The following is a 25020-nucleotide window of genomic DNA, read 5'->3' as shown; positions in this document are numbered from 1 at the left end:
GATGGAGTCGCTGCTGTTGATGAATGGTGGGTGGAGCATGGAGAAGGAAATGAAAAGGAAATTTTGTAGTGGCTTATAGCTGCACTCTATTAGTTAAAAAAAAAATTAGGTGAAGATATTATTATTGTATGATGCGTATAATATTTTAAAAAAAATAAAATTTAATAGATAACTAATAAGAAAAATTTTCAGAAAAGAGCCGCCCTAAAAGACAAGGAAAAATAACAGAGAATATATCTATATATATATATATATATATATAATTAAACAGACAAGAGAATTTATTAACAGCTTTTCCAGTTGCCTCGAAAAGAAGGAAAGATTTGGTACGCATCTTTGAGAATACATCTTCCAAAAATAAAGTTCATTTTCCATTTTTCTTTTTGGAAAAATAGAATAATACTCCTAATTCCTCGCATCTTTCTTGAACTGGGTGTAAAGGAACAGGGAAGCGTTATTTTCCAATAAAAAAATATAAATTTGTGACTTGATAATGATATTGAATAATCCAATAAAAAAACTTAAAAAAACTAAGAAATTCAATTATCAAGTAATTTAATATTAAAAAACAATAAAAAAAAACTAAGTTAAACAAGTTTAATCCATTAACATCATAATCATAGACATAACATTGAGATAACTCAATAAAAAAAATCACAAAAATAAATTCTTAATTAATCAAATACTAAAGAATGAAACTGAAAGAAAAAAATCAATTACTGAAGGATCTTATTTAACAACAAAGTAAAAATTAAATGAGAATGCAATAACCTCATAAAAAACAAAAAAAATATAAAACTCAATTTTAAATAAATAAAATATTAAAAGATAAAATTAAAAAAATATACAATTAAAAAAAGGTCAAAAAACCCAACATGAGCCCTCTAGTTCAGCATGCAGAATTTACAGCTTGATCATGATATTGAGATAACCCATGATGTTCAATTATCAAATAATTAAATGTTGAAAAGAAAAATTAATTCAATTTAAGAAAAAAATAAAAAAATAGAATCAACCCAAGTTAACCTGGTGACCCTATTCTATGAACATAAGATTGAGGTAATTTTATAGAAAGAAAAGTAAAAAAAAAAAAAAACAAAGACCAATCTCCAATAAATCACACATCAAAGAATAAAATTGAGAAAAATCATAATTTTTTTAAAAAAAACCTTAGTTAACTTGTATTAACCTTTGAAACTCGTAACACGAGTCATGAGTCCAGGACTAATCTCATAGAAAGCAAACCCTAAAAAATAACAAAATAAAATTTTCAATTAATAAAATATTGAGGAATGAAATTGAAAAAAATACAATAATAAAAGGTTCCAAAACAAAACAGATAACAATAAAAAAGAATGTTACTAAATCTAATATGAAAATAAATGAAAATCAAATATTATAGGGTGAAATTGAAAGCAAAATTAAATTAGAAAAATGATCAAAAAATTCAATAAAAATAAAAATCAAATTTGATATAGAAATTAAACAAAACCAAATGATAGCGAATGAAATTGAAGAATTAATAAAAAAGCAAAACAAATAATTAAAAAAAAGGTTCAAATTGGTTACAAAAAACAAATCAGAGAACACCTTTATATTTTAACGAGAGAGACAGAGAGAAAGAGAGAGAGAAATCCATTAGAGCCCAATCATTGTACCACCATTCATGCACGTTATACCTTCGAGAAAACCACACTGATATACTTCTAATGTTGTAGTGAAAGATGATATTTGACCATAAAACAACGCTTTAAGTGTCATTTAAAAAATACTAGTGCTAACCATTTTTGTTTTTAAAATTATATGTTATATTTATGAAAGCATAAAATTGCCCCTCAATCAACTTGATTATAATTAAAAAAAAAATAGAAATTACTAAAAATAAACACTAAAAGAAAGTTAATTTTTATTTTGTTTTTAAAGATAATTAAATCATTTTATTTACTTAAAAAATGTAAAAAAACCTTGTTGCCCTCCATCAATCCAAAAATGATTAATGGGTCATGGGAAAGAAATTTTACCTTTAATAACAAGTTCATTTTTTTTAAATGGCAAAATAATCATTTTATTATTTCAATTCGCATAACATTTGTCTTGATATATAGTAAAAAACTAAATACTTATAAATTTATTTGTAATATTTTATTCATAACATTTTTATTATTTAATCTGACTCATCATGTTAAAGTCAAATAATATGAATATTACAAATAATTATGGAAAAAAAAAAAAACAAAAATTAAGTGCAGGTTAAAGTTTTTAAAACCCATCCAACCCAACCTATATAACTCAATGTAAATAACATTAGTTCTTAGCATAAATAATATGTCCCTACTCTCTTTATTTTGTTTCTTCTTTTGTTATCACATTCACAGCCACCTCATGTTCTCTTAATCTTTTTTTTCGTATTTTCACATAAATTATAATGATTCATTTTGAAGTTTAAAATGATAAAATTACAAAACATTTTACAATCTTAATCTTTTTTATTTGATAACCAAGAAACCATGAGACAATAGATGAAAATTCAAAGAATCCATGTTTAACTTTTATTTGCTTAGCAAATCACAAATTCAAAAACACTTTATAGTCTTTACATGCTAATTTCTCTTTGTATCATATAACACTATACTATTTGATAAAATATTTGATTGTAAATTGTATTTTATTTTTTCATGTGGAAATTATGATAGTTTTTATTGTCTCTAAATCATGCATTTTATGTCTTTTTTAGTTTTACTACTTGCAACCCAATATTTATTTTAGAATAATAAGAAAATTAATATGTCCAACATGTAAATATTTATAATATTCATAAGATATATCCAACTCGTTCATGTCAAAAAAATTACATAAATTAAATTTATATTTATAAAATATCAAAAATTAAATTGGATATAATTATGGGTCAACACCAGACCCCCAATATTCAAACCACATTTTTTTTTATATTGCTCTTTTGTTAAATCTAAACTGGTTAGAGGTACTGTTGATATGTCTACGATTCTACCATGCCTTCTGTCATCATCTCATATTATTTGCCTTCAAATTCAGCTCTACATCGGGGATCGCCAAAAAAGATCTCAAAACTGATTTCTTAGATGACCTTGTGTAATGGCCAGGTGAACACAAGGAGTCTTTCAACAAAGAGACTCGCAAATGCCATGCTATTACTTCGACCCAATGAGTGTTAGCCTCAGTTGAAGAGCTGTTTCTGTTATCATTTACGCACCTTGTTATGCTTAACAGCTACCTCAACAGCTGAAGCCATTACTCAACACCAACTGGAAACATCTGCAAGTGTTAACATCAATAAGAGGCATGGCACGCTAGCACAATCATTTTCATCATCAACAAGAGTTATTCAAAGTTCTTGGATTGAATAAAGCTACCAGGGAGAGGAGCATTATGCAGATATGTTAGTCATGTGTTCTTTAAAGAATAAGCTATGTTATTCTGTGTTCTTCGAAGAATAAATCACTAAAGAAATCCCTTTTTTTTTGTTTTTTCTTTTTGGTTCAATAATTAGTAAATGCCTCGATTGAACAGCAAAACTTGTATCAACTCCCCACTTTGATCTCAAAATTTGCAGGGTTTATTAAACTTGTGCCATGCAATGATTAGGGTCCAGAACAATCAGTTGCAGAATCCACGGGGGTGTACCTGGACTGGAGAATTGAACCTGTCTTGAAGAATTATCGCTATTAAAGGCACTAATAGCACTCAATTCGAGCAATACCATTGTCTGATATGATCAACTTGGGCTTCCTAACTACTTGCTCCAAGCACTGGATGACGTCTCCAATCTGAAAATCATTACAGCCAAGGATCACAAGTCCACATTCATTTCCTTTCTCCACCAATTCCACATCATGCTTGCTAGTCTTTAGAGATGCACAGGGTCCTTCGAACACTTCTTCCCCACTCCTTAGAAGCCTCATGGTCGATGATTTGCTAAAATGGCCAACCACCACTCTGCAGCCAGCAATCTTTATATCACCTCCTGCAGACTTGCTCCTTCCTCTTAGCTCAAAGATGTTCAGCACTTCAGCCTCCCCAGCTACCTGGGTCTCGAGCGTCCCAGGGGCTTTGTCTACTATCAAATTGCCAACTTCATCCAATAGGTGATAGATCACTTGGTGCTGCATAATCTACAGCCAACCAAAGAAACAGTGGAAAATAAATAAGCTATCCTAGCTTGCAGCATATGCCATCATATTGTTCAGTAAAACATCAACCACCCATACCCAAGGATTACTCTCATATTCTCTGGCTGGTTAAAAATAACATAAATGATTAAGGATAGCAACAGAAGTACCTTTGTACCAGCTTGGATTGCAGCCTGACTAATAGAACTAGGTGGACTCTTCACATTGAACCCAACTATATATGCACCACAGGCTTGTGCCAGGTCCACATCAGACTGAGAAATAGGCCCAACACCAACATGGACCACATTCACAAAAACCTGACAGTGCAAATAATGGACATATTAGCTAGCAACGTGTCAGAAGACCATAAGCAATAAGCATAGCATTTTCAGGATACATTTTAGAAAGAACCAGTCAATCATGTTAAGGAAACTACTACCTTTAACGTTGCAATAACTATCACTAAACCATAGCAAGAAGTTGCAAATCAGAAAGAGAATCATAAAAACAATATTATGCATCATTTCAGGCATATGGCTAAACTATTTTGGTCTACCTGAGGGCTGTTTAAAGTCCTCAAGGCATCTGTGACAGCTTGGACAGTTCCTTGCACATCTGCTTTTACTATTAATGGCATTTCAGTCCTCTCGGGCACAACAGAGTCATCTTCTGATGGTTTGTTAGTTTCTGTCCTTTCCTCCATGATCTGCCTAAGCCTGTCTTTTTCATATTTCCTTCTCCTCCCTGCACTTAGCATTCTAGCTCGCTCCTCAGTTTCCACAACAGTAACATCATCACCAGCCATAGGAAGCCCCTTCAGCCCTTCAATAACAACTGGCATCGCTGGTCTTGCCCGCTCAGTCAGCTTCCCTGACATATCCCTAATAGCCCTTATTCTTCCCCACTCTGAGCCAACAACCACATGCTGCCCACAAACTAAAGTCCCAGCCTTCACTATAGCAGTAGCCAAAGGACCTCGTCCTTTGTCAAGTTTTGCCTCTACTACATAAGCTTGAGCATGACCATCAACACGTGCTTTTAATTCCATCATCTCTGCCTGAAGAAGTATAGCCTCCTCCAGGTTATCCAATCCAGTTTTTGTAACAGCGGAAACTTCAACTACCTGAATATCTCCACCCATTTCCTCAAGCAAAAAGCCTTCAGATGCAAGCTGGAGTTTGACTCTCTCAGGGTTTGCACTCGGTTTATCACATTTATTAATTGCAACTACAATTGGTACATTAGCTGATTTTGCATGAGATATGGCTTCAAGAGTTTGAGGCATCACCCCATCATCAGCTGCAACAACAAGCACAACTAGATCGGTGACCGCTGCACCTCTTGCTCGCATTGCACTAAAAGCAGCATGACCAGGAGTGTCAAGGAATGTGATTGATGCCCCTGAAGGCATGCTCACAACAAAAGCACCCAGATGCTGAGTTATGCCTCCAGCTTCCTTTGCTGCCACTGATGTTTGACGTAGAGCATCCAAAAGAGAAGTTTTACCATGGTCAACATGACCCATGACTGTTACAACAACTGGTCGGGGAAGAATTTCCGAACCTTCATTGGAGTGTTGCCTCCTGACATTGGCCCCAACTTCCTGCAAAAGTGAAATGACCAACAGTCAGTGAGTGAAACTCAATTTTCCAAAGCACCCACCTCAAAAATCAACCAAACATGGTTAACTTAGAAATGCAGGGGGGGGAGGAAGGTGGGAAGCCAAAAGTGCAGTTTAAATGCTAAAAAAAGAAACAAAGTAATAAAGGGGAAAAAAAGAAAAATCAAAGCATAATTTAGCATATATCACAAGCAAGGCAGATTTCAAATACATGTTGCCAATACTGTAATGCCAGGTGAAGCCAGAAACTAAAGCTAACGAATAAAAACAGCATACAAGTTAGTTGAAATCCTTTGGTACTACACTGCCATGTACACATGCAGGCATGCGCACATATAACTGCTTTTGGGTGAAAATGAGAAGTGAAAGTTCCTGTCAGTTGAAATTAGTCTTGATAGCAATTGGACATGAAAAACTCCAAACACTCTTGATGTTAATTAAACACAAAATGCTCCACACAATTATCGGGACTTGGGGAAGGGAAATACCATTACAACCAGCTCCGCAACATCGATCTTGAGGGGGTCAAATTCTGAGACAACCTTTTCCCCAAGATTAACAAGAAATTCCTGCAGAGTTATAACTGACTGACCAGTGCGCTTGGCAAGCTCAACAGTGGTCATGCCTTCAAATATGTCAATTGTTTTATCTTGCAAGGACTTGGTAATTCTTTTCAGTTTAGGAGGCACATATGGAGCATCAACTGGAGGTTTTTTGATCCTTTTGGCAAACTTCCCTTTCTTTTGTGTCTTCAAATCAACTCCTTGGTTATCATTTTTTCTTCTAGCCCACAGTTCTTGACTAGCGTGAAAGCACCTAAATGAGATATAGAGCCATGACACAATCCTACCATTCAGTAAATTTAAGCAGAATATTCAGGTATTCCAGAGCAGTAAACTTCACAGATTGTCTTCCAATTGCAATAAAAACCCCAATCGCTCTCTCACACACTCTCTCACACACGCTCTCCCTTAGCATACTTGACAAAAAAAGATGGAAAATGAAGCAAGAGAAAAGCATACAATCAATGGAAAAGATCAAGTTTTTTCTTCCACGAAGCAGGATAGAACTAAGGTGTGAAGTTATTATTTCATGCAACTATAAACTCCTTTCTTCCCTTGTTTTCTGAGAACTTAAAAGCTTTTATGAAGGAGCATTTGAACTTGGGACATTTTATTTAGAACATAAGTGTTGGCTAAGGTTAAGCTACGCCTTGACCACAAATTTCTCCTTTTCTTTTGTTCTTTGGATAATTTTAGGCCCAGGTAGATTAAGGCAGGGTTCAACTTAGGCTGTAGATCATGATGCCACAAGGTTTTATCACCTGACTATGTAAAATAGCCATAGAAGCCCACCAAACTTAACCTCAAATTACACTTCAATGCTAAATAGGGGGAGCATGCCCTTGAACTGTTAAATAGGTGAGCCTATCCTTAACCTGGTCAAGCCCAACCATAAATAAAAGAAAAGTGAAAAAGAAATGGTTGTTACAATCAACATATGTATTTCTACCATATGATATCTGTTGTCAAGTGCAATTTTCTAGTGATGAGGTAACAGAAAAGCAGCAATGTAGACGGTAATTAAAAACTGCGATCCTTGAAGCAAGAAAGAAAGATATGAATAAAACCTGATAGATGATTCTTTTGTAGTGTGATGACCAGACCCTTGTAGAAATGAGCTGAAAGAAGACTCTGCAGCACAAGATTGGATAAGTAAATGATGATATTAAAATCAATCTTTCAGGGGATGTAAAATTATCTCATTCCAATTCCCTGCACAACTAGCAAAAGCAGTAAGAACAGAGTACTAAAAGGCTTGGTGAAAGGGATGGAAGATTGATGGTTTGAAATGCAGATATTTGGAAGCTGCTTTCTTAACTGAACTAAGGGGTGAAAAGGTATTGCAGCTCGAGGAAAAGTAGAAAGGATGAAATAAGAATTCTATAAGCTGAAGGAATGCCAAGTAAACTACGAAAAGCACCCTGTGAAGCTGGCTCAGTTGAATTAAAGTTTGCAGAAAATATCTAATGTGAGATGATGAAAAGCATAAATGCAGTTTTGAATTACCAGGTATATATCTGACTGAAGCACCATCGAGACTAGTTCTTGAAGTTAACCCCACAGCATGCCCTAGTGATGGCGAAGTCAAAACTCTTGCGAGACCAACATCAATACCCTGCAAAAAGAATTCAGGTAAAACATCCTACACATAAGCAATTCAATATGGTATTCATGTAACTAAAGTCACTCCCTCGAAATATGAGTAAAAGTTTTCAGTTTTATGTTGGAAAAGGGAAACAAAGAAAGGGGAAGTTCTAGGCAGAAGATGCAAATGAGAAGACCAGAATAACCCAAAGTAAACAATGCCGGTTAAAAGCGGGTATAAGGTTACAACATTGGAAGACAATTAAGCTAACCAAGCAAAAACGACGCAAGCAATAGATCAAACCTTAAGATGCTATACATGGCGATATCATTTTCAACTCGAGACAAGAGGTATTCCTATATAACCTTGTAAAGGCTGTTGACTTTCACAATCCTCAACATTCAAATTTCACTGGAAACAGATAATTGAGGAAAAAAATACAGCAAGGAATAGAACAATAAGGTAAAGCATATCCTCTTACCCTTTTGCCAGCCGCTCTGCAAGCCATTCATAAGCCTCTAAATCTCTACAAAGACCAACAGATAAATGAAAAGGAGGTATATTTATAATACCAAAATTTAGAGTAATGGAACACAATTTTAGCCCGTCTTCGATGGAAAAGATCTAATCTTTCATCACTGAACACCACAAGTCACATAAATTGACAACACAATAAAGATAGAGTTGCGAGAGTTTAAATGAGCTATTTATGGGGTTAAAAAGGGAGGTTTTGGGCTTAAAGTTCGTCTTCGTAGCTGCAAACTTCGGTTTCGACTTCCGAGGTTTGCAAAGGTTGTGGAGAACAGATCGTGGGAGAGATGGTGCAAGGGTTTTTCCCTTGTTTTCTTGTAATTACTTTTCTGCCCTTATGCTTTTATTAAGATGAAAATGTAAATTCTTCTGTGTTTAGGGTAGTTTGCACCATTTTTATAACCATCTCAATTGACTTCAATTAAATAATTTTAATATAATTTTATGTTTGAGAATCTTCGTTAAATATTAAAAATTAAATTCCAAATGAAATTTGATTATTAAAAATACTATAAAAATAAATTGTAAATTAAGCTTTTTTATTTACAATTTTAAATATGAGAAATTTAATTTTGGAACTAACTTTCTAAAAAAACACATTTAGCCTTTTTAAAAAAAAATTGAAAAAATAAGATAAAATTAATATAAGAAACAAAATGAAGTGAATTTTATTTCTTTCAAACATGTGAATTTAATTTATTTATAAATTGAATTCAAATCAAACATTATAATTCAATAATATAATATAATATAATTGATTCCAGATAACTTGTTAGTATTTCAGTATAATAAATTCATTTTTTATTATAATTTTGAAAAAAAATTATATATTTTTAAAAGAAAAAAATGCGTTAAATTGAAGGCAAGCCCAAATTTTTTCTAGCATGAAAAAAGATGCTAATGCAACACAAACATTTCTAAAAATAAATCTAAGACTTGGTTAATTGATTCAATTGAATTTAATAAACTTAATTAATTTAAATAATAACTAAATAAATAATAAATAAATAAACTAGAAAACAATTGACAACATTAAAAAACTACAAAGCTTATCAAAAGTAAATTAAATGATACTATTAAACTCAATCATCAAATAACTCAATATTGAAAGATAAACTAAAACAAATATAAAAAAATAAAAATAAAATATAAGTCAATTTAGGTTAACTCATTAATTTTGCAACCCTATGTACATAATTAGAATAACTAATTGAAAGAAAAGTGGAAAAAAAAAACATGAAGACAGGAATTAAAAAAAAAATCATCTAAAACAAAATTAAAGTCAACTTATGTTATCCTAAAAAATAATGCAGCAAAAATTTAAACTAACAAAATGACGATGGTTAAAATTGAAAAAAAAATATAATGAAAAAACTCAAATCAAATAAAAAAAAGGTGCTAAATTTAATATAAAAATAATTTAAAATAAAATATTAAGAGATGAAATTAAAAAAATAAAAATAAAAAATTATATCTTGCAGGTAAATTATGTTAAATTTATTTTTGTTAATCTTGTGCATTTGTTGGGTCTAACCTGAGGAAATGCAGTGGCAATGACTGTGATCAGAGACAGAGGTAGTTAAATTTGTGTTGTTTAGGAGTTACCAGCGGTTGAGATGGAATTGGCTGCAGCAAGTTTCAAAGAAATTGGTCGAGAAGTGTGACCAGCATTCTAAGGAAAGGATTTTAGCTGCTAATGGTATTATTACAATGATTGGTCGAAAGAAGAAGAGGAATGCTACTAGGAAGGCGTGGATGCCTACGTACAGGTAAAATTAATTGATTGGCTTGGTGCGTGCTTGTCAAAAAACTTTAAGTGTGATTGGTGGTAGTTATTGAGATAGGTATTGGATTTCTTGTCATGGAAGTCGGTGAAAATTAAGCCAACTCTAGAAAAGGACCTTATAGGTTATTGTTTATTCATGTGAACAATTGAATCACAAATGGTTGGAATGTTGAAAATAGAAACAAGAAATAAAGCATGGCAGCCTATAATCTTCTGTACAGATGCCCTGGAAGCAACCCTTTCTACCCACTTGGATAAACATGGTGCTTATATCGGGTGTATGAAATCTGGTGAAGTTTTTTCTGAGCCGTGAGTTTGATCAAAAAAATGCATCCAGCAATAACTTATTTATTGGCCGAGAGAATAATGTTTCATTAATGTATATTACCTGGAACCCTGATATTATATGCATTTGACAGGACCCACAAATGGTATGATCCAGACTGGTGGAAATTCGGTGATGTGAAATTGTAAGTAATACAACGTTGGTTTTGCCTTATTCCTCGTGATTGATTATATTTATGCTCTTTATAGTCTGCTTATATGCACGTCAAGGTAAGCTTGCCTTCTGATGGTTTGTTCTGGTCTCGGTAGAAAAATACCTCCTCTGTTATGGCTTTCATAAATCCCATAGTGGTTCTTCATCAGTGTCTGCTATACTTTCTGAACTTTGTCCCACCAGATGTATTTAAATGATTAGTTCTTCAAAGTAAGGATAATAAATATGGTGCAGATAAAGCATGCACTGCCAGTTCTTCAAATATGTAGATAAGAAATCTCTTTATGGTGAGATCTACGCCAATTCACGTGCTTTGGCTCAGTTTATTCCAGTTAACAGGTGGTTTATTTCTCACTTCTTATCTAATGCTCATGATAAAAGACCGTGTATGGCTTCGATGAGTCAACCACTTATTTTGTTTTTACAGGTCCATTTTCCGTAAATATGCCCATGATGATGTCAGTACTGGATCATGGTTCATTGGGCTTCAAGTAAAGCATGTTGATGAATCAAAATTTTGCTGCTCCTCATGGTCCACAGGTTTCTCTCTCCGTGTGATTGTCTCTGTTTGTGTGTGTAAAAACGAATTTACTTGATGGAGTAGCAAGAAAAAGGCCATATTAACTGTAAATGCCAGGGGGAACTTTGAAAATTTAGTTACTTAACGGGAATTGTTGAGCGTATTGACTTATTTTTTATTATTTCTCTTTCATATTTCAAATTCAGGGTCAATATGTGCAGCTGTGTGATTGGATCTGCCTTGCTAGCATTCTACCTGAATCTAATATATAACAAAGAAGGCCGCGTTCAACATGTATCAAGGAAGGTTTCCCTCTTCTCTTTTCATGCACCCTCTTCCAGTCTTTCTGGTTCCCAATGACAGACTTCTGGTGAGAGTTGATCCTGATAGCATCAAAATTGTGAAATTGTTGATAGAAGAGGTATTGACAATAACATCTGCGTATAAAAAGCTAGTTTAGAGTTGTTCAAACCACTGGACGTGAGCCATATATAGAATCCATGAAGATTTTGTAAACAGCAGGATATGTTTTTTCCGGAGATGTCTTGTAATAGCCATGTAATCCAAGTCCATTTTTTATTTTTTATTATCAAGTTGACAGTTATCCTTCAGCCTATTAAAGAGACTCTTTTGGATTTTTTTAACTGAGAAGCAGATTCGTTTCGTATTTAGGAAATTAGAACCATGCTTATTTTTTTCCGTCGTTACCTGTATTAACCGGTTTATCATCCATAGTAAGAATGTTCATGAGTTGGCTTCTGAAAACGTTTTATGTCAAAATTAGAGGAAAGGCTTTTCCTTGTAGTTATCCATAATCACTGCTACAGTCGTAGCTGGGAAAAACACAATTGGGACAGCAAGAAAGATGGTCTCAATTGAGAATGGAAATTGATTTGGTGAGCCTTAAGACAATTTGAAATGGAGTTGGACTCAAATTTGTTGATCTGTCGCTGCAGTATGGATATTATATCTAATTATATGCTTTGTTGAAGGGATTTCTATCATAGTTCAAACCATTTCTTTGTGTCTACTTTTGGTTGTCAATGCTGCAGAACCGTAATTCCCAAGAGCATTTTCACTAGGTGGAACACGCAACATTTTAGGATTTTTTAGAAAAAAATTAGCACAATTACCTTTAAATTTTGATAGATTAACATATTTTTTAAAAAAATTGGTCCGGCTGATTGTATTGTCCTCTAGTTTATATAAAAATATAATTAATGTTGTGGTTTAATCATGACATTAATTAAAATTTTATTATGCTCCCCAACTATAACATTAATTTAAATATCATGGTTGTAAAAACCGATATGAGTTTTTCAGCAACAGCATGTAAACGTTTTCACAATTCACCATTTATTTTAAGAATATTGTGTTAATTGCCGAATTTGTACAAAATTTTGTTTTTCAAGGTTTGTTTGACTTTAGAGTGATTGAGCTCTGGCACGATTAGCTTCCATGTCCAAGGTTTGATTCACACCTTGCCTTTTAAAGGGTTCTGGGATATTTCCTCATGGTCGGAGGATTAATAACTGGTCTGGTGGTGAGGTACACCTACCAAAGAAGAAAAACTAGAGAGATCCCGCACGAAGCAAATCTTGAAAGTGAAACGAAGCCTAGCAAAGAGAGATGCATTGTATTTCTTATGTATGACATGAAAAAGACAACACAGCCATTACCATGTCCGAGACATTTCCAACAGCACTTCCAGGAAAGAAAAACGCGGAGAACTGGCTAGACTTTGTCCACCTTTGAAATTAGGTAGCAGCTGCAACCTTGTTTGAGGGTCTAAGCTTCCTTCCGTGGGTCCCCGTTTGAGCTTGTAACATGGCATATCTACCTTCTCCAACCTCAAGATCCATGTCTGCTGACTTGTACTCTTAGGCATCGGATTGATTTCCCTTTAAAAGGGTTACATTTGTTTAAAAAGACGGTGCATTTTATTCTAAAACTCAAAAACCTTGGCTGGGCCTTCTTTATATATATAAACAAAAAATAATAATTATAATTTGGTGCTTGTAATAAATACAGTGGTCATTGCGGATAAGCTTGCAAGGAAAAATTGTGGAGCTAATCATCTTGTTCTTCGGCTTTGCTGTGGGCTGTTGCTGTAATGATATTATATTAAATATTTGTTGTTATGAGTTGATTTGAACAGGGAAAATGGCAGAGGCATTGACAGCCAAAGATCGTAAAGGACAATTCTCAATGATAATTTTATTCCATGGCCAGCTTTAACGAGTGGAGTTGCTTGGCTTGTTCTCTAATAGAATTTTATTTTGTCATATTAATTTATTGCATTATTTTTACTCCGTTCTGGTTGAAAATGAAAATTTAAAAACAGAATATTATTTAAGGGAAGAAGAGAAGAATCATAAAGTCTAGTCCAGGAGGCCAAAACTTTGAATATTCCACAAAATCTTTCGAATGGTTAGTTATTCGTTAATTCAGTTATATATACATGTTCATGGTCTGTTGATTCAACTCGAGTCCACATCAAAAGTTTCGAATCCCAACAGATCTAACACATCATCTCCACGCTAGAAACACATGGATGTTAAGTCCTCCTGTACATACTCTTAGACTTTTTCTTTTTTATATCATCTTGATTCCTTCTGTATTTTATTATCTGACGAGGATTCTTTTGTCTACAGCCCTTCAAGGTTTCTTTAATACAAAGACGAGGTCATACCAAACCAGTCCCTTTTTTTTTTTTTTTTTTTTTTTTTTTTTTTTTTTTTTTTTTTTTTTTTTCTTTGTGTGTGTGTGTGTGTGTTTCCTTCAAGAAGTTGTGATCCATTCTTGAGTCTTGACCCTTTACAAGCTGTTCGGCATTAAATACTGTACTGTTGTTCCATATTACCATTAATTGTTTTTTCCTTCGAAATTGGCCAATAGAAAAAAAAAAAAAAACATATCAGTTCAAACTTTGGACTTTTGTTGATTGTTGGAAGGTTCTCATTTTTTGAACCTTTTTCGGTTGAAAAATTAGACAGTTTGGTCATCTGGGGCGGCGTTCAGTTTTTTTGGAATTCAGCTTTGTCTTATTGGTGTCTTTTTGAAAAGAGTTTGATGCAATTTTGAGTTATTGGTCCATATCTAATTTCTTTTTTGATCAGTTGAGAGGATTTCATGTTGTCCACAATTCTAATGGGGGAAAGTGGAAACTAGTTAGGGTTTGTTGTGATTTTGCTTTCCATTCACGGGAGATAAGGTTTTTTCACAAGAAACCTGTTCAGATCCTCAACTACTTCAGTAACTGCTGAGCTTCTTTATCAAGTACTTAATCACTATTGGTTTGGGTATTTGACCAGAGAGAAAGAGAGATTGAGAGACAATATTGTGCTGTTGTTTCTTGAATTTTGCATCCTTAATTTTGTTTTTACACTATGAATCGTTCTGGGACAGCCGACCTGAGAGCAGCAACAGCTGTCGAAGTTACAAAGGATAGAAATGGAGTCGATCAGGTTGTGCTTCGAAACCGGCGAGGGTCGTCAGCTCGGGTCAGTCCAATTGCCTCATGCTCTTGTTTATTGGTTAACTTAATTTGTCTAAGCTGAGAAAAGAAATGACTGCACTGATACAGTCAGATGGAAACTATCATTTTTGGTGATTAGACGTTATGCAAAATTGCAATTCTTTCTTGAGTGGATCTTGATTTATTGTGTGATTGTGTATTCAGGTTAGCTTGCATGGAGGACAGGTTCTCTCATGGAGGACTGACCAGGGTGAAGAATTGTTATTCACCAGCAGTAAGGTAAAATCGTAGGGTTGTATTTGGCGGCTGTTACATATTTCTTAGGTTATAGTAATGTTTAATCTGTGTCCTTAGTTTCTCTGTTACTGGTGGTTTTTCTTTGATCGCGTGATAATTGTTTTCTTTTTGTTTACTGCAGGCAATTTTCAAGCCACCAAATCCAGTGAGAGGAGGAATCCCCATTTGTTTTCCTCAGGTATTTTGAGGTTATGTCATGTCAATCAATGACATGCCATTCTTGGAGATCTCTGACTAATAAGTTGCTTCGATTTGTGTGTTAAGTTTGGAAACTGCGGATCGCTGGAGCAACATGGGTTTGCAAGGAAGAAAATTTGGGTGATTGACCAAAATCCACCACCATTTTTACAACACAATGATTCCAACGACAAAGTCTATACTGATCTACTACTTGAGCCATCTGAAGAGGATCTAAAGATCTGGCCACATAGGTATGACCTTTAACAGCTGCATATCCTATTGATAAATCCCAGATGAGATCATAAGATGGCAAAGCCATCCTCGGATAATATTCAACTGAACTTCTGGAGTTTTTTTTTTTTGTTAATTTGGTATATCCCTTCAGTTCGTTTACATGTTATTAATTAATCAACAGAAGGGTCAAATGCCTGCACCAGATGTCTGCATACTTTGGCATCAATGTTGTCATTGCACACAAGGTTAATTGACTTTTCTGTGGCCTACTCTTTTCAGTTTCGAGTTTCGGCTAAGGGTGTGTTTGACTGTAGAAGGGAATCTAACCATGATATCGCGCATCAGGAATATCAATTGCAAGCCATTTAGTTTTTCAATTGCTTTCCATACATATTTCTCCATCTCAGATATCAGGTACATGAAAATTTCAGTGGTTGGTTTTTTCGTATGTGGTTGTCGTGGAATTAGACATGTTCTGCATATTGATATGCCTTGTGAAAACTGTTTAAGACTCAAGAAATACAAACTTCTATTCTTCAAAGAAAGGCTCCTGTCCTTCTAAACTCTTTTATCCCCAAGATTTATGTACCTACTAGTTCGTTTACTTCTCTAAACCACCTCAGTATGCTTCCTTTTTTCTCGGACTCCTCAAAATTCAATTTTACAGACAAGAACTTTCTTAGCTTCTAGGAATTTATCATTGTGGTTTGTACTCGCTAGGTTCATTATGTATGATACTTGTCAGCTTTAACCTGAGTAGTGTCATGGTTCAATGCTTATCAGCTTCATTGGAGGCAAACAAGTGTATGTATTTTCAATTTCCTTTTCATGCTAAATGACAATATTGAGTTAACAGTGAAGTAAGAGTAGAGGGGTTGGAAACTCTTGACTATCTTGACAACCTTTTCCAAAGAGAGCGCTTCACAGAACAAGGAGATGCCTTGACATTTGAATCTGAGGTAATACATCTTCTAAACAGCCATTTGAGTTTCTCACAGCTTCTGGGCTGAGCTGAGAAAAGTATTTCCTGATTTGCAGGTGGATCGTGTTTACCTTAGTTCTTCAGATGTGATTGCTGTTTTTGATCATGAGCAAAAGAGGACATTCACCATACGAAAGGAAGGACTTCCAGATGTTGGTAAGTTTATTTTCCAACCTTCAGATCAACAATACAAGTGTGTCCATGGCAAGTTATCGTTTTCTTTCTCACGATTAGTAATGATTCTATGACACTACACGTTTCATTCTGTATTGAGGGATTGAGCCACTTTTGATCACTTGTCTCTGCTTATAAATAGTGGTTTGGAATCCATGGGAGAAGAAATCCAAGTCCATGGTAGATTTTGGAGATGAAGAGTACAAACAGATGCTTTGTGTTGATGGGGCAGCAATTGAGAAGCAAATTACATTGAAGCCAGGTGAGGAATGGACAGGCAGGCTAGAGCTCTCTGTTGTGCATTCAGGATGATGAAGTTGCTACCCTCTTGAAAAATCGTTGATTAAAGGCATAGTATACAAATAAGCCACTTAATATTTGCTTGCTGGCTCGTACGATTATACAAATATTTATTTCATTCTGTAGTTCTTGTGCAGAAAATAAAACCCATAGTCACTAATTTCTGATGTGGTGGCTGGTAGTCTGAGTGGAGATATTTGTTTTATTGTTTCTCCATTGTAGCAATCACCAAAAAATTATGTGCATCAAACATTTGTACCCCCAAGAATTGTATATACTCAATTATAAGATTGTTTGGTTACTTCCCTGGATTTTCCTTTTTTAGTGGTGTGTTTGTTAAATTAATTTCTTTGTGCTTTTTCTCATTTGTGCATGATGTTTTACTAAGCAAAAATAAAGGATGGTTTATGTAATAAGATACAGAATGAATCTAAACGTGGCCCCGACTATTTTTTATAAAAAACAATGTGTAGATAATAGAAGCATATTTACCAAAAAAAAAACTTTATGATTTGGATTATAATTTTTACTAATCAAATATACTAGTTTTATTTTAACAAAATGTAAAATATAAGTAGGTAAAGATAATAAAAAGACCAAAAAAAATTGACCATGATACCTTGGGAAGAAAAAAAATTTCAAGAGGAAAAAAAATAATGTTGTTTAATTTTTAGCTAACTAAATATAAAATAAAAAAACTAAATAAAAAAATAAAATTTTATTACAAGTCAATATGAGTTGGTACGATAGACACATAACATAAATAATATAAAATGAGGTAATTCAAACTAACTAGTCAAATTTATATCTAAAATCATGAAATTAAGATAACTTAATAAAAAAATCATAGAAAACCACAAAATAAATTATAAAATTGATGTCAAACATTGATATCAAAAAAGAAAATAATTCAAAAAAAATCAATTCCCATTAACTTTTTAAACTCATGATTCAAGTCATTAGACTAACAGCATCATATATATATATATAAACATAAATCCAATCCTCAATAAATCAAACATTTAAGAATAAAAATAGGGGGGAAAACAATCAAACAAAATAATAAAAAATAAAAAGAATAAGAATAAAAAATAAATTAGAATACAACTATAAATTTTTTATTCAAGGAAGAAGTTGAAAAAAAATAACTTTAATAAAAAAATAAGGGCCAGGAAAACAATCAAACAAAATAATAAAAAATAAAAAGAATAAGAATAAAAAATAAATTAGAATACAACTATAAATTTTTTATTCAAGGAAGAAGTTGAAAAAAAATAACTTTAATCAAAAAATATAATATATCATAAATTTGAATTATAGGATAAAATTAAAAACTAATAAAGCCTTTACAAAATAACCAAGAAAAAAATATAAATCAAAAGAATAAGGATTAAATAAAAAATATATCTATATATATATGATAAATTAAAATTGAATGATGCAATTAAAAATAAATAAAAAATTTAAAAAAAGAGAAAAATTAGAATTTAGAAAGAAAAAGAAAAGGTTTAAAATTGAAATAATAACAAAAAAAATAAGTTATAATTTTTTTAAAAAAATATATAAAACAAAAAAAATTCGCTAGTAACAAACTACTTTGTCAATGCTAGCATATGTCATGCCAACATGAAAGGGATATGGTGGCTCTTTAAGCAATATAATAAAAGGATATTTTTTATTATTAAAAAGCTTTATATGTATTAACCATCTTTTCATTGAAATAACAATAAATTGTTATTAAAAGATTAAAAAAATTGAAGTGAAAAGAACCAAAGGCCTCTGGGTGTATGGTTTATTTTTTTTATTTAAATGATAAAATTATTTTTTTATATTTTAAAAATAAAAAGATGTAAACACCTCCAACTTTAAATTTTTTAACTTGGGGTAGTTAGATAATTTTATCATGTTTATGAAATTAAAAAAATATACTTTTTTTATTCTGGATAATCCTTTAATGACTAATAGGTCAAGTGAAAGAATTAAAATATCTTTAAAATAAATTTTAAAGATATTTAATTTTTTTTAAATAAAAAAATAATAATTACACCATAGCCATAAAAAAAAAATATGATCATAGTGAATTTACTTTCCATTTTAATTTTTTATTATTATAGCCAAACCCTAGTTAATATTCAAATAGAAATACCTTATATTATGTTATACTTTGAAGTTTGAAGAGTGTTTATATATATATATATATATATAAAGAAGCAAAAGATATAAGCAAAATAGTTTAAAATAGATAAACTACGTTTTAGCTTTTATAGAATTATTGAGTTTTAAGATTATCATAAAAGAAGACAAAAAAGACCGTTAACCCATTATAGTTTAAAGTTTGTCGGCGTAAACACTAATGTAAGAACTAGCTAATTGACTTGTTCTTTATCATAGAAGTATGCTACCTTTAATTTTCCTTTATGTAAAAAAAGAGTTTGAAACTACAAATCATATGCTACTGTATTTTCATATGGTTTGGAATTTATTGTCACGGTTGGTATATTGGTTGAGTTAACACAACCTCATAGATATTCTATATTATCAGGTTAAATATTTTTATTTATATTTAATTTTTAATTTTTTAAGTTATCAATAATGAATTTTTAGTTATTTATTTATACAAATAATTATCTATTTATTTTAATTAGATTCTTGAATAAGCAATTTTGATTTACACATGTAATGTTTTATGTATAAAAAACATTGCAAAAGCTTGCATATTTATTTTTTTGTTGAAAAAAATACAAACTGCAATGAAATGATTAATCAAAAACTAAATTAAAATTAAAATATAAATATAAATCAAAATATGTATTCTTGTATTGTAGGGAGCTATTCAATCTTTTTCATATATAATTGTTTGTCAACAATGTTTTTATAAGAAAAGTAATAATTTAAATTCTATTAAAATAAAATAATTTACTAGTATATTCTTCTTTATAAATATTAATCTATTTTTCTCAACTAAAAAATGTAGTTTTTTTAGCAATATACTTCATTTAATAAAATATAATGTGTGATTAGACTGAAAAAAGGATGAAAAAAGAATTTCTTTAATTAAAACCTCTTCATTCTGTTAAAGTTGTTTCTCTTTTGACAATTTGTTTATCATAATATCTGTTTTTTAAAAGCAAAATGATACAATAGAATTATAGAAGCAAAATTTAATTAAAAAAAAATGTTTTCATTACTATGTCGTGGAAGTATTGGAAAATATAAGTATGATACACTTGGGTTTTTTTAAGACTTTTCTTCTATGTAATTATGCAATAATAAAAAATAATTGCGCAGAAAAACCAAAAAAACATTATAAATAAAATTTAAATCACAAAGGGTTGTATAAAAATGCACTCAGTAATTTTATTAAAAAACATAATATTATTTTCAAAATTTATATTTTTAATTTATTTATTTTCATGAAAGTTAATCAAAAGAAAAGAAAATGACACAATGGGATGAATACACAAAGGCCAAGCACCTCAGCTGGGTAGCTCGGTGCACCTTTCTCATTTAAAGGAAAGGGCATCCACGCGTGCTTGCTCCTTTCGTTTTTTTAATTTGGAAAAAGGAGTCGATGAAATGAAATATCATCCCTTTAATTTGAAAAAACAAATGACATGTGATTCACTTGTCAAATTTTTATCTTCTAGAAAAGTGATTGAAAAATCATATTAGAGTTTTTTATATTCAAATATTTAATTTTTTATATATTTTTATCTAAAAACACTGACAAACATTGTTATTAAAATAGTAAATTAATCTCTCAACTTAAAATATTTATAAATTAGTCTACAAGTATAAAATCAAACTGGAAAATTTTTTTATCTCTCAATCCCTATCTACTTTTTGGACAAAATGAAAGTTTAAAAATATTAAAATTAATTTTTTTTCATTGAATCGAACTTATTAAAATTAAAATTAGTTTTTTTATTGTCAAAATATACCAGCTAATAATATTTTATTTCCTTCATCATTCATTTTTTGACAGTTTCTCCCCCTCCTCTCAAACATATAAACTAAAAAATAAATAAAATAAACTTCAAGATTAAAATTAAAATTTCAAAATCTTAAGGAACTAAATTAGAGGAAAAAGGAAAATAGATAAATTGAAAAACACTTTTTTTATGAATTTAAGATTAGTCACTTGTTTTCACTATGTTTTACATTGTAGTTATCTCTCTTTTAATTTTATATTTTTATAATTTAAAACTTTATTTCATGAAATTAAATCGTAAAGTAATTCAATTAAACAAAATAAATATGTACTCTTTCGTTGAACGAAACTCGTTGAGACTAAGATTGAATTTTTTTTGTTATCATGATGTGACCAACCAACAATTTTTTTTTTTTAACGAGTTTCTCTCTCATCTCTCAAATATAAAAATTAAAAAATAAATAAAATAAACTTCAAAATAAAAAATAGATAGAATGAAAAGCTATTTTTTCATGAATTTGAGATTGGTCACTTGTCTTCTCCATGTTCTATATTGTGGTCTTTTTTCTTTTAATTTTATCCTTTTACTATAATTTAAAATTTTATCTTACGAAATTACCTTACAAAATGATTTAATTAAACAAAAATAAGTACGTATCCTTTATACAATCCTTTTAGTATCGCAGTTAATATTATCAAAAGTTTTTACATACATTTGACACTATCTAATATTGGTTAATACATTTATTCAAGGGGCACGGAAGCTTTAGATTTAACGTTGAAATTAAGAAATTCTAAACTTCAGTGCCCGAAGTGAAACATTTTAAATTTACAGGGGTGAAAAAATGAACACCCCTGTGTTAAGTCAAAGAAAATTAATGGCCAAAGAAGCTACTCTGTTATCAGAGCCAGGTTTCGATCCTGGGACCTGTGGGTTATGGGCCCACCACGCTTCCGCTGCGCCACTCTGATCCACTGTACACATTGTTTTGCAGGTTATATTTAAACAAAGTTAGTGCCGGTAGATTTTTCCTTGTCGGCTGTGGCCTGGACAGATGCCCTTCACCTATTTAGGCTATCTATGTGTACCGAAAGCCAAGGAATTTGATAGATTGCATTTCATGATAATACACGATGGACATCAAGATAGAGCCCAAAAAAGGGCTATTCTTAAGGATGATAATGTTGGAATATTTTAATTATAGTTTTTCTTTTTAAGATTTTTTTGTTTTAAAATATACTTTTTATTTTAATATATGAAAATGATCTGAAAATATTAAAAAAACTTTTAAAGCACAAAAATGAACAAATTATACATCTCTACATGTAACCGCAAGAGTCCTAATACTTCAATCTAAGAAAAAAGAGGGTGCTAATACTTGCTACATCAAGCCTCCTTCAATATTCCCCGCCTATAACAGAAGAGGCCAAGTTTTTACCAAATCAAAATTGAATTATTGCTTTGGTAATCGGCAGACCGTGTCATGATGCATGTGTTCTTCCCTCAGCTGAGCGCACAATACTAATAAAATCCTCCTTTCACTCATGTACAAGGGCGTTGGTCCAGCCAGTAAGGAGCCATGGAAAGATCCATTTGCAACCTTTTATTCTAACACCTTTAATAATTGGATGCTCTGTTGTTTTTCTTCTTTAATTCATAATAATCCCATTTGGAATTCTGGATGCTTCTCGTCAAGATGAACAGTGTTGCCCAGAGGGTTTGAGACACTTGTCATTGCATGAGTAGCTTAGGCTTCTTTGACCTTGACAAGCAACCTGTGGACAATTTCGTAACGTTTGACCAAACCATGTAGACAGCAAGGTCGGCCGATGATCTAAGAGATTCGTGATAAGGGCCATGAACCCTAAAGAGGTGGTTCAGAATTGGTTGAACAAAGATGGAGACATGCACTACTTCATGTAGTAGGTTGCTAACGAAAATGAGAGGTGCACGGAGTGAAAAGTGAAAACCTAATTGGGTTTTTTATACTATTAAATTAGGTCACATCTTCGATGTGGAAAAGCTAATCGAAATCAAATTTTTTTCCCGCAAAGGTTTGGCTTGGACATGAATTGAAAATGAAGGGGGATTTCTTTAATTCTCCATTTCACTTTATTTGGTTCATCAATTCCAGGGTTTATAGTTTCATAGGAAATTAGTTGAGATATTGTAATCTAAGTTAGATTGCTTAATTCTTATCCTGCATCACCATGACTTTTGCTGCATATATATATATATATAAACACTAACTAAAGCCAAAGCTTATAGTCCACTAAATAAAATAATTAACAATAATAAAAAAAATTAATTAATAAAAAATAATTAATAAATCTCAACTAAAAATTCAAATAAATATAAATTAAATCTCAATGTCTCAATAATTTTTGATACCCTCTATCATTTATAATCATATAAATACATAAATAATATCTCGGTTCGGTGTTTCCATCAACTCTCTTAGGGTTAGAAAAACTCAATTCCTTCGAGTGTAGTTCAAAGTGGCTTCAATAATACTCTTAAAAATCTTAATCAAACTGATATGATATCTATCTGATAATCCAGATATAATATGAAACTGGTTATCTAACTTATATACTGAAATTCACTTAAACTTATCATTTATAGTAAAAACAGCTTATACATCTAAAATAACATTAAATATGTTTTTTTTTACCAAATTCTAAAATAACATTAAATATGTTTTTTTTTTTTACCAAACACAAGGACAATGGGACAAAAGTTTCAAAATGATCATCAAGAAAATATTATTGTGTTTTATATATAACAAGATCATTCATGTCAAAAGTGAAACTAATATTAAAGTTTAGCGGCAATTTAATGACATGATTATTTGATTCAATTACTAGCAATATTCTGAATGGTCTAGCGTTATTCATTTCGAATTTATAACTGATTTTTAAAGGACATCATTCAAGTCTGATCTATATCATAAAATAATCTTCAACATTAAGTAAATCATGATACTTATGTAAATTAACTTAAAATTTGTATTGTTCATTACTTGCTTAAATTCTTTTCTATAATCTTAACATATAAATTATAAACTCTACATTTAAAAGATTCGGTTGAATCAAATATTATAGAGTAAGGAGACATAGGAAGAAGATCTACAATGTTCTTATGTTTGTAACTATAAAAACTATATGACCGAGGATATTGATTGGAATAATATTATTTAAAGTCTTAATATATATTGTTTGGATGTAAGTTAGGATTGTATTTATTTTTTTATCACATGTTAGGGAAAAGGAATTTGAGAGCTTAATATGTTGCTCTAAGCCTATGATATGTTAAATGTCAAACATAAAAGGGTGACGAGCATGCTACTCAAAACCTTTGATGTTTTAGACATTAAGCATGATTGTTAGGGAATCAGGTAGTTTAAAAGGATTAATATCATAACTTTATTAAAATCATATTTATTTTTTTGGATGATACAAAGTTTCTTAAAATTTATTTCTTTATCATTTAAGCAAAATTATTGTTGTTGTTATTATAATAGTATTAATAATAATTGTAATGATAGTAATATTAGTTGCAATGATAACAATTTTTTTTGGATGATACAAAGTTTCTTAAAACATATTTCTTTATCATTTAAGCAAAATTATTGTTGTTGTTATTATAATAGTATTAATAATAATTGTAATGATAGTAATATTAGTTGCAATGATAACAATGAAGATAATAATAATAATAATAATAATAATAGTGATAATTTATTATTCAATATTATATTTACTATTGGGGGTTAAGTTTTATTGCTTTTTTATATATGATATTTTCAGTCTATTAATACAGGTTACTAATTTTAAAAGTTCACGTCTCCTTTTATTTTTTGCTTTATTATTTTTTAAAATTTTTATTATCTAATATTAATTTTTTAAAATAAAAACTAGTAATCTAAGTTTTCTTTGAACCCATTAAATAAATCAATTTATATCAAGTTAGCTTTTATATGGTTTTGTTAAAAACTTATGTTAAAGAAAAATTTATTTTTTCTTAATTTTATTATTTATTATTAATTTTTTAAAATAAAAATTGGTCATCCAAATTTTCTTCAAACCTGTTAAATAAATTAATTTATATTGAGTAATTTTTATACAGTTTTTGTTAGAAACTTGTGTTAAAAAAAAAAATTCAAGTGAAGAGATTTTTAAAATTAT

General features: G+C 31.0%; 2 protein-coding genes, 1 long non-coding RNA gene and 1 other non-coding gene across 6 annotated transcripts; 2 read left to right on the top strand and 2 right to left on the bottom strand.

The window, feature by feature from the left end:
• Positions 1-3016: 3016 nt before the first annotated feature.
• LOC105127370 (Translation initiation factor 2, small GTP-binding protein) lies at positions 3017-8752 on the bottom strand. 3 transcript variants are annotated; one of them, XR_842617.1, is made up of 8 exons: positions 8402-8752; positions 7842-7950; positions 7403-7466; positions 6261-6618; positions 4708-5754; positions 4319-4468; positions 3664-4151; positions 3017-3294 (listed from the first exon to the last, which is right to left on the bottom strand). XR_842617.1 is itself a non-coding variant. In XM_011028639.1 (7 exons), the coding sequence occupies exons 1-7, from the start codon at positions 8426-8428 to the stop codon at positions 3714-3716; spliced, it is 2193 nt and encodes a 730-aa protein (XP_011026941.1). In that variant the 5' UTR covers positions 8429-8752; the 3' UTR covers positions 3342-3713. The 3 variants fall into 3 exon arrangements, 1 of the variants encoding a protein (XP_011026941.1); XR_842618.1 differs by having other exon boundaries at positions 6261-6588; positions 8402-8751; XM_011028639.1 differs by lacking the exon at positions 3017-3294 and having other exon boundaries at positions 3342-4151.
• Positions 8753-11169: 2417 nt separating this feature from the next.
• On the top strand, positions 11170-11842 carry LOC105127369 (uncharacterized). The gene is made up of 2 exons (XR_842616.1): positions 11170-11276; positions 11463-11842. It is a non-coding gene; the product is annotated as an uncharacterized LOC105127369 (long non-coding RNA).
• Positions 11843-14016: 2174 nt separating this feature from the next.
• On the top strand, positions 14017-17223 carry LOC105127368 (putative glucose-6-phosphate 1-epimerase). The gene is made up of 8 exons (XM_011028638.1): positions 14017-14759; positions 14939-15013; positions 15153-15209; positions 15296-15462; positions 15725-15859; positions 16302-16404; positions 16484-16583; positions 16744-17223. The coding sequence occupies exons 1-8, from the start codon at positions 14646-14648 to the stop codon at positions 16911-16913; spliced, it is 921 nt and encodes a 306-aa protein (XP_011026940.1). The 5' UTR covers positions 14017-14645; the 3' UTR covers positions 16914-17223.
• Positions 17224-21732: 4509 nt separating this feature from the next.
• Positions 21733-21804, bottom strand: TRNAM-CAU (transfer RNA methionine (anticodon CAU)). Its single transcript has one exon. It is a non-coding gene; the product is annotated as a tRNA-Met (tRNA).
• Between the last annotated feature and the right edge of the window lie 3216 nt (positions 21805-25020).

Source organism: Populus euphratica, unplaced genomic scaffold, assembly GCF_000495115.2.
Source record: "Populus euphratica unplaced genomic scaffold, PopEup_1.0 scaffold7.1, whole genome shotgun sequence".
NCBI classification, from domain to species: Eukaryota; Viridiplantae; Streptophyta; class Magnoliopsida; order Malpighiales; family Salicaceae; genus Populus; species Populus euphratica.
Note: the sequence above shows the minus strand (reverse complement) of the source record. Positions and strands in the feature narration are given on the sequence as shown.

Excerpts from the sequence above, each read along its gene's own strand:
- LOC105127370 (XM_011028639.1), bottom strand. The coding sequence starts at position 8,428 with ATGGCTTGCAGAGCGGCTGGCAAAAGG. Across the intron at positions 6,619-7,402 it reads ACAAAAGAATCATCTATCAG|GATTGTGTCATGGCTCTATA; the intron begins GTTTTATTCATA and ends ACTGAATGGTAG. Across the intron at positions 4,469-4,707 it reads GGACTTTAAACAGCCCTCAG|GTTTTTGTGAATGTGGTCCA; the intron begins GTAGACCAAAAT and ends TTGCACTGTCAG.
- LOC105127368 (XM_011028638.1), top strand. The coding sequence starts at position 14,646 with ATGAATCGTTCTGGGACAGCCGACCTGAGAGCAGCAACAGCTGTCGAA. Across the intron at positions 14,760-14,938 it reads GGCGAGGGTCGTCAGCTCGG|GTTAGCTTGCATGGAGGACA; the intron begins GTCAGTCCAATT and ends TTGTGTATTCAG. Across the intron at positions 15,210-15,295 it reads TCCCCATTTGTTTTCCTCAG|TTTGGAAACTGCGGATCGCT; the intron begins GTATTTTGAGGT and ends TTGTGTGTTAAG.